This window comes from Mya arenaria, chromosome 14, assembly GCF_026914265.1.
Source record: "Mya arenaria isolate MELC-2E11 chromosome 14, ASM2691426v1".
NCBI lineage: Eukaryota > Metazoa > Mollusca > Bivalvia > Myida > Myidae > Mya > Mya arenaria.
In genome coordinates this window covers 26,619,124-26,628,881 of record NC_069135.1, presented here as the reverse complement: position 1 = coordinate 26,628,881, position 9,758 = coordinate 26,619,124, and the positions used below count along the sequence as shown (strand labels likewise).

At 33.3% G+C, this 9,758-nt stretch overlaps 1 protein-coding gene across 2 annotated transcripts; it reads left to right on the top strand.

Moving 5' to 3' along the window:
* On the top strand, positions 1-6,038 carry LOC128218222 (uncharacterized). 2 transcript variants are annotated; one of them, XM_052925831.1, is made up of 4 exons: positions 1-362; positions 1,220-1,461; positions 3,989-4,105; positions 4,699-6,038. In XM_052925831.1, exons 2-4 carry the CDS (start codon positions 1,261-1,263, stop codon positions 5,065-5,067), a joined length of 687 nt encoding a protein of 228 aa, XP_052781791.1. In that variant the 5' UTR covers positions 1-362; positions 1,220-1,260; the 3' UTR covers positions 5,068-6,038. The 2 variants fall into 2 exon arrangements, with proteins under 2 accessions (XP_052781791.1, XP_052781790.1); XM_052925830.1 differs by lacking the exon at positions 1-362 and adding an exon at positions 841-970.
* Positions 6,039-9,758: the final 3,720 nt, after the last annotated feature.

Genomic DNA, 9,758 nt, shown 5'->3' with positions numbered 1-9,758 from the left:
GGATATATGTAAGAGCGATTCATTTAGATGACGATGTGAGAGTATAGCTTGACTGCTAAAAGGGTGAGATTAATTTCACGTCGTTGTGAAACGTTGTGACAATGGGATTGATGGATGTCTGGGAAAATTTAGCAATGACTTGTTTTAATATTTCATTCATAAAAGTTTAAACTGAAATGCGTTCATCGGCCGAGTCGAAACCACGCCTGGTGTTCATACGTCAGAAGAGGAACACCTTAGTTTCATGGTTGAGTGACGGATGTGACAAGAAACGGTTTTTATTTGACAATCTGTGCGAAAAAACGGCGGGACTTTATGGGTTAGAGAATTTTAGGAGAGGTCTTGAACTTCATAATTGAAAGGTAGGTAAGCTAACTCATTTTCTATTTATAGATAATGAAAGATTTGAACAAGCTACCTATATATGTATGTAGCTTCATCAAATATATTCATTGTCAATTGATACAGGATATAATAAGAAGTATGCTTAAACATAACAAAATGAAAACGTTTGCTAAAATACTTGTTCAAATATTACCTAAAAGTAAGTTAACGCGGAATATGTAATATTTTTTTTTTTTTTTTATTTATGCGTAACGAAATCTGCAAAAAAATCACCTCTTGTGACTATACTTCTCATACTTTGATTACAAGTTTTAACTTTATTTATAACTGGCGGAAATATATAACCAATATGATGAAAGCCTCATTAGGACGTGTATTTATTTTGAAATATATCATAGCCAGTGAAATTGTTGAAAACCCAACGGGAATCCCAGATGTTCCATACACAATATCATATAAATAATGGGTATTAGACAAATAAATCAGAACAAATCTGTTTCATCGAGTACATATTACTCTGTTCTTCGATTCAGTTAAACATATTGGATGTTGATACAATGCATTATGTTTATTGACGTTGACTGTTTAAAGTTGATATTCACTCTACTTAGCATTTCCTCAAAAGGTATTGACATATTTTACTTAATATATATGCCTCACATTAAAAAAATAAAAACCGAAAAAGAGAAAGGATTATTTACAAATCTAAATGAATTATTACGAAGATACTTATGGAGTATTCTACATAATGAGACTGTTTCATCATTTCATCAAAACTGGATTATCATAACCCTGTATTAATTAATTAATTATTCAGCAGTAGTTCTATCGGATTTTTTTCTGTCTTTTTCTAAATTCCTTTTCTTTGTTGCAGGTTGTCTGACATTTTTCCGGTGGAAAACCTACTTTATTATCATGACAACGCTTGTGGCGTCGACAGTAGCTGCACCAATGCCTCGGAACAGGCCAGCTCGATCTACTGGCAACATTTCAAGGCCCTGCAATCTTTATGACAATGGGGAATCTCTAGTTAATGTACCTATACAAACTGCCATTGGCGACCTTGTCAGAAGAGCAGAGGGTGCCAGGCTTACGTCTGCGGAGATTAAACAATATGTAAGTGTTCCTGGGATAAACTAGCTTACATATTTCTTAGTTAACGTGTAACCAGAGGTGCAATGTAACTGCTAACGGTGTGATTAATGTGTAAGTGAAAGTGAATACTTGTGGGGTTCCACTGTCATTATCTGTGATATTTTGGCTTATTTAGATTTAATATTTTTATTAAGATGGAACTAGAGTGAACCATTTTTGATATAAATATGTGCTTACCATTGCAAGTGTATCAATTGATGCATGTTAAGATTGGCCAGGCTTTTTTATAACGGTATTTTCTCCATCTCCCTATATAAAAATAAAAGTGTCACACTGAATTTGAACTAGTTGTTTGGAAACATAATATTATCTTAAAAAAGTCAATATTTAGGTAACCACAAACGGCATTGTTCTTAGTTTATGTGATTTGACAATCAGTATGACATTCTGAATACCTCAGTCATTTTTCTTCGATTACAACTTCGGATATACACATGTATGCCGGTACATGAATAAAGTAGTTTGTAAAATTTTAAATAATAGTTTTAATTAATTGTAGTGTTTAACGTGTATTTGTATAACAAAGTTTTAATTAATTGCCAGTTAAGTGTATTACTGCATAATTAATTAAGAATCCCAAGAGTAAAGTCATTCAGTTTACTGCTCAATTGACATTACTACGCTATCTCCTTGCAGCATAGTTAAATATAAAGGTTTCTGTCATTTTAAACCGTCCATATACATCCGGGGTTGTTTTCTTGTTTTCGTTGGAAAATGGCCGAGGTGTTCCGAATGTCTTTATGAAAGTAATCTAAAGTACATGGAAAAGCCCGATGACCAGACTCAATATCACGAAAATACACAACTCAGGTCGCAAACTCAGTCTCAACTCATTTAACCACAAACCATCAAAATATATTGAAAATAATATATGTTTTGACGACTATTAAAACAGCATTCTATAAAAAATAGTGTTGATTAAAACCTGTGGTGTAGATTCCAAGGGGAAAATATTGTACATTAAGTAATGGACTTGAGTACAATTCATTGTATTTTTTACAATTTCTTAAGTATATTTTTGCTCAAGAATTCGTTTTCATTCAATTATTGACAATACATTTTTAACAACACATTCTATGGAATATATGGTTTTAAAAAGTATAAAACGTACAAGATTTTTAATCATACTTTGCTTTTAAGCGGTAAAATGAGTTGAAATCTATATTAAGATTTGGCTTGATATTGTGGCCTGAATTAAAAAAACAACACTAAACAAAGTGATGACATGAAAGTTAAATTGAAAATTGCAATAAGGAACTAAACATGAGTAAATATATTGTTCTTTGTCAGAACTTTTGCTATTAAATTAAGTCGAAGGAACCATGTCTCGCATCTCTGATGAGTAATATGTATACTCCTCAGTCACTGCTAATTACATTGGACATATGGAAAAAAAACTAGCAAAGAGAAATTGAACATGATAAATCATCCGTAGATAAATTCATTTCCATTTCAATTGATAATATATTATAAATTTTACTAGTCCATTCAAGTGTTCTTCCTCTATTAAGGCAATTATTATTATTGGTGATTTGTTACTTAATATTCAGAACAATTAATAAGACAGGTATGCATTTTTAAAACTTTATTTCCTCTTCAAATCCATCAATTAAGAAGTGATGATAAAACGATCCTGGGTGCTAGGATTTATTTTGTCTTTTAAGACAATCAGAACAAGCCGAGTTAGTAGACTTTAAACATCAAAGTTCGCGTCTTCTTTTTTCACATGTAATTTGAATGAAAAAATACAACAAAATGTTATGTGAAAAAAATGGACTATTACACATCTGTCTTAATATCAGATGTCATTTCCTGCTTCAATATTCTCAATGCTGGAATGTATGACTCTCAATCATACCGTACATACATCAAAATTAAATATGGCTTTATCTATTGTTTTACAATCTATCTTAGGGACATTAGAATTTACCTTAACTTCCTTTTGACCAAACTATTGAACCTCTACCTTTATCTCAATGACCTCGCCAATCCTAGTGCATTGATTGTCATAGCTGTCGCTGACATCGGAAAAAAAAGAGTCCGAGTGAGCATTCCGATTACACAAGGTCGTTTAATTGGAGGTTTACGTATATTACGTCTGACCTACGTTTTTCAAGCTTGTTAAATTTTTGTGGGAAAGATGGGGAGATCTTCACAAGGTTCAGGAATGTATTAAAGTGAACGATTTAGTTAAGTTAGACGTACCGTACAACCGTATGGATGGGCGTATAAAGTATACGTTGAGCGTTCTTAACACGCCTTTGACGAATATCACGTTTTCATGACTTAATGAAAATAGGAACGCACGCCATATGCTCAAATTGTAATTATTTAAATCCAAGACGTTATGATAGTATGTATTAATATTTTATGTCGAATATATACACACGCTCTGCAGCATTAACACAACATGTCTTTATACCTTACATGCACTATGCAAAACAATATATCCGAAGTATTTTATGACTTTAATTGTTTTTATTTTCAGGTCAGAAACACATACATTAGTTCTGCAGCACTGACCTCACACGTTGAAAATGATACATTTTTACCTTCGGAGGACGTGATTTTAACCGACCAGACAAAAATAGCTGCAGTTCAGAACGTAAGTTTAATCAACACTTTACACACCCTTTTAAATGATTTGTTAAAATAAACCAACGTTTAAAATTCATTCGAAAACCGTTGCAGTCTAAATCAAGTGAAGAAACTATAAATACTCGCTGTTGTTGTAAAATTGCGTATACATCAAAAACGCTCAAAGCTATTAAGTGCATGAGTATCACAAGTTTAGAATGTTGCAACATCTTCGTTTTGGAAACCGTCTTTCGTAATACTGTAATCTGGGTTTCAAGCTGAATTTTTTAGATACCGTCGTAGTAACCATATATTCTTTGACTATTTTCTTCCCTTAGGGTTGGGTTTAAAGTAATTTAAAGCTGCACTCTCACACATTGACAGTTTTGACCTTTCTAGTTGTTTTTTTTTTGTCTCAGAATCAGCTCATTATGAAAACTGCTCTCTGCCCTTTTGTCAGCAGTTTTATATCACTGGTTTCAATACATTTACGCAAAAACTGGCTCTTTTCAAGACAAAAACAATTTGCCAAAACAATCAATCTGTGAGAGTGCAGCTTTAATTTCATTTCTTGTGGTAATATTTTCGCAAGATTTTAATGTCTTTTGTCTTTTTTTTCAGCCTGCAACCGCACTGAAGGAACATTACTCATTGTTATTTAAACTCGTGACACACGTGGAATACATACGAACACATAATGAGATAAGCAAGCAAACACAAGAGGGAAGTTTGAAAATGCGGCTTGAGGAACTAGAAATTGAAATTTATAGAATTCTTTGTGATATAAAAATAGCGCTGTTGGGAATGAGGGAAGATACCTCCAATGTGACCACGGTATTTGAAGTTTCCCAAGCCTTTAAAAGCACTGGAGAAAACATTACGAACGAAACCCTGCGTGCTTATGTTGTTATAAAGGATAGTGAAGCTGTCATGAAATATCTAAAGGGGATTTATGCGGCTATTAATGATGCAATGGTTTCAACCGTTTAAATGTGCTGAAAACTGAAATTGCATGAGAAACAATCAAACAAGTTAAACATTACTGTTTTCCAACTGACATTTGATACGTGATTGAAGGTTTACTTAGTAAATGCCACAAATAATATTGATGATTGTAAAGCTCAAATGACGAATACGATCGATGAAAATTGTGGTGTAAAATTAATCATATAAAACATGCAATTTACAGTGATTTTGAGTGATTTCAATGGCGTACATGTCATATGATTCCAGCTATGTGCGTTACTTGGATGGCACTGATTTTGTGATACATATGTGCAATCTCTTTTTTATTATTTATTTATTTTATTTACTATTTACATTGGTGCATAATATATGTTATGGACAGCTACTCACACGAGGGCTTTTTGTTTTAGAAATGTACCATGGATACTGAAATTTGTTCCGTCCATTTGATGATGATTTCCACCATAATGTACATTGAACATTATTTTGCATTAACCAAAGCCATTTGGAAGCATGCCAAGAAGAATGAACAGCTCTAAATTATTTTTTTCTGCTTTGAATAATAAAAAATCGAAATAAAAATCGTGATCGATAGTATATGAATTAATTAGTTCAAAACTTTTTGTTTTTATTTAATATTGACTTCATTTTTGATAAAAATATAAATTATTTTAGTTTAGTTTGGCAATATTGTCTCATCTTTTCTTTAATTTCGCTGTAACTCGTTCAATCATTTTTTTAATATTTTTTTTAGACCAATGTGTTGTTATGTTTATAAATGTTTTTTGTTATAGTTAATATGAATGCACATCAAGCGATCATTTCATGAGAGCTTAAGCGTCAATTTGCTTAGTTTGTCTAGCAATTATTCCATGTTTGTACAAGTCGGCAAAGAAAAGGCATTTCAGTCACTTGTGTGCCATTAATTTAAAACTGCCTCTACGATTATTTATTTTTCATTCATTGTTGTTGAATATTTCCTTATTGTTTGCATGAAATTGATGTGATATATTTTACAATAAAATAGTTAAAATCTACACATTTTATGAGTTTACATTAATCAGAAAGGTAACATACTGCCAATACCTACAGGTAAAGAGCGAGATATATTTCCCCCTGCAGACGATGACCATGTGTCATAACTCATTGATGGCGAGGTGAACACCAAGGTGTTGCTTTTAACGTATATGAATGCAATATGTGAGTATTTACGTAATGTAAATGCAAGCATATGGCTAGACAGTTCTTTTTTCTGTTTGGCAGTATCTTACCTGTTCGATTGTATGTAACATACATTTGGGTTTGGCGTTACTTTTTATTGTAGTTCCGTTTCTGGTTGCGCTGAAAATCAAATTATCGCTACGAGTCTCATGCTCGGCAAACATGGTCAGGTATTAAAGGTTAAAACATACATTCAAAGAAAAAAGCGCGCCAGGTTAACACATACATTCAAAGAAAAAAGCGCATGAGGTTTAACATACATTCAAAAAAAGAGCATCAGGTTAAACCATACGTTCAAAGAAAAAAGTGCATCAGTTAAAAACATGCATCCAAAAAGAAGTCAAATAAAGCGCATCAGGTTAAAACATGCATTAAAAGACAAGTCAAATAAAGTGCACCAGGTAAGAACATGCATTTAAAGACAAGTCAAATAAAGAGCATCAGCTAAAACATGCGTTAAAAGACGAGTCAAATAAAGTGCACCAGCTAAAACATGTGTTAAAAGACGAGTCAAATAAAGTGCACCAGCTAAAACATGCGTTAAAAGACAAGTCAAATAAAGTGCACCAGCTAAAACATGCGTTAAAAGACAAGTCAAATAAAGTGCACCAGCTAAAACATGCGTTAAAAGACGAGTCAAATAAAGTGCACCAGCTAAAACATGCGTTAAAAGACAAGTCAAATAAAGTGCACCAGCTAAAACATGCGTTAAAAGACGAGTCAAATAAAGAGCATCAGCTAAAACATGTGTTAAAAAACAAGTCAAATAAAGTGCACCAGCTAAAACATGCGTTAAAAGACGAGTCAAATAAAGTGCACCAGCTAAAACATGCGTTAAAAGACGAGTCAAATAAAGTGCACCAGCTAAAACATGCGTTAAAAGACAAGTCAAATAAAGAGCATCAGCTAAAACATGCGTTAAAAGACAAGTCAAATAAAGTGAACCAGCTTAAACATGCGTTAAAAGACAAGTCAAATAAAGAGCATCAGGTTAAAACATGCGTTAAAAGACAAGTCAAATAAAGAGCATCAGGTTAAAACATGCGTTAAAAGACAAGTCAAATAAAGTGCACCAGCTAAAACATGCGTTAAAAGACAAGTCAAATAAAGTGCACCAGCTAAAACATGCGTTAAAAGACAAGTCAAATAAAGTGCACCAGCTAAAACATGCATTAAAAGACAAGTCAAATAAAGTGCACCAGCTAAAACATGCGTTAAAAGACAAGTCAAATAAAGCGCACCAGCTAAAACATGCGTTAAAAGACAAGTCAAATAAAGTGCACCAGCTAAAACATGCGTTAAAAGACGAGTCAAATAAAGTGCACCAGCTAAAACATGCGTTAAAAGACGAGTCAAATAAAGCGCATCAGGTTAAAACATGCATTAAAAGACAAGTCAAGTAAAGTGCACCAGGTAAGAACATGCATTTAAAGACAAGTCAAATAAAGAGCATCAGCTAAAACATGCGTTAAAAGACAAGTCAAATAAAGTGCACCAGCTAAAACATGCGTTAAAAGACGAGTCAAATAAAGCGCACCAGCTAAAACATGCGTTAAAAGACGAGTCAAATAAAGTGCACCAGCTAAAACATGCGTTAAAAGACGAGTCAAATAAAGTGCACCAGCTAAAACATGCGTTAAAAGACGAGTCAAATAAAGTGCACCAGCTAAAACATGCGTTAAAAGACGAGTCAAATAAAGTGCATCAGCTAAAACATGCGTTAAAACATGCGTTAAAAGACAAGTCAAATAAAGTGCACCGGCTAAAACATGCGTTAAAAGACAAGTCAAATAAAGAGCATCAGCTAAAACATGCGTTAAAAGACAAGTCAAATAAAGCGCATCAGGTTAAAACATGCGTTAAAAGACGAGTCAAATAAAGTGCACCAGCTAAAACATGCGTTAAAAGACGAGTCAAATAAAGCGCATCAGGTTAAAACATGTGTTAAAAGACGAGTCAAATAAAGTGCACCAGCTAAAACATGCGTTAAAAGACAAGTCAAATAAAGAGCATCAGCTAAAACATGTGTTAAAAGACGAGTCAAATAAAGCGCATCAGGTTAAAACATGCGTTAAAAGACAAGTCAAATAAAGAGCATCAGCTAAAACATGCGTTAAAAGACAAGTCAAATAAAGAGCATCAGCTAAAACATGCGTTAAAAGACAAGTCAAATAAAGTGCACCAGCTAAAACATGCGTTAAAAGACAAGTCAAATAAAGAGCATCAGGTTAAAACATGCGTTAAAAGACAAGTCAAATAAAGAGCATCAGCTAAAACATGTGTTAAAAGACGGGTCAAATAAAGCGCATCAGGTTAAAACATGCATTCAGAGACAAGTCAAATAAAGTGCACCAGCTAAAACATGCGTTAAAAGACAAGTCAAATAAAGAGCATCAGCTAAAACATGCGTTAAAAGACAAGTCAAATAAAGTGCACCAGCTAAAACATGCGTTAAAAGACAAGTCAAATAAAGTGCATCAGGTAAAACATGCGTTAAAAGACGAGTCAAATAAAGAGCATCAGCTAAAACATGCGTTAAAAGACAAGTCAAATAAAGCGCATCAGGTTAAAACATGCGTTAAAAGACAAGTCAAATAAAGTGCATCAGGTAAAACATGCGTTAAAAGACGAGTCAAATAAAGAGCATCAGCTAAAACATGCGTTAAAAGACAAGTCAAATAAAGCGCATCAGGCTAAAACATGCGTTAAAAGACGAGTCAAATAAAGTGCACCAGCTAAAACATGCGTTAAAAGACAAGTCAAATAAAGCGCATCAGGTTAAAACATGCGTTAAAAGACAAGTCAAATAAAGTGCACCAGCTAAAACATGCGTTAAAAGACAAGTCAAATAAGGCGCATCAGGTTAAAACATGCGTTAAAAGACGAGTCAAATAAAGTGCACCAGCTAAAACATGCGTTAAAAGACAAGTCAAATAAAGCGCATCAGGTTAAAACATGCGTTGAAAGACAAGTCAAATAAAGAGCATCAGCTAAAACATGCGTTAAAAGACAAGTCAAATAAAGAGCTCAGGTTAAAACATGCGTTAAAAGACAAGTCAAATAAAGTGCATCAGCTAAAACATGCGTTAAAAGACGAGTCAAATAAAGAGCATCAGCAGCTAAAACATGCGTTAAAAGACAAGTCAAATAAAGAGCTCAGGTTAAAACATGCGTTAAAAGACAAGTCAAATAAAGTGCATCAGCTAAAACATGCGTTAAAAGACGAGTCAAATAAAGCGCATCAGGTTAAAACATGCATTCAGAGACAAGTCAAATAAAGTGCACCAACTAAAACATGCGTTAAAAGACAAGTCAAATAAAGAGCATCAGGTTTAAACATGCATTTAAACAAGTCAAATAAGCGCATCAGGTTAAAACATGCATTAAAAGACAAGTCAAATAAAGCGCATCAGGTTTAAACATGCATTCAGAGACAAGTCAAATAAAGTACATCAGGTTAAAACATGCATTAAAAGACAAGTCAAATAAAGCGC

Bases quoted from the DNA above. Each gene is read 5' to 3' on its own strand.
- LOC128218222 (XM_052925830.1), top strand. From the start codon at position 892: ATGTTGATACAATGCATTATGTTTATTGACGTTGACTGTTTAAAGTTG. The intron at 971-1,219 runs GTATTGACATAT...TCTTTGTTGCAG, and splicing joins ACTTAGCATTTCCTCAAAAG to GTTGTCTGACATTTTTCCGG. The intron at 4,106-4,698 runs GTAAGTTTAATC...CTTTTTTTTCAG, and splicing joins AAATAGCTGCAGTTCAGAAC to CCTGCAACCGCACTGAAGGA.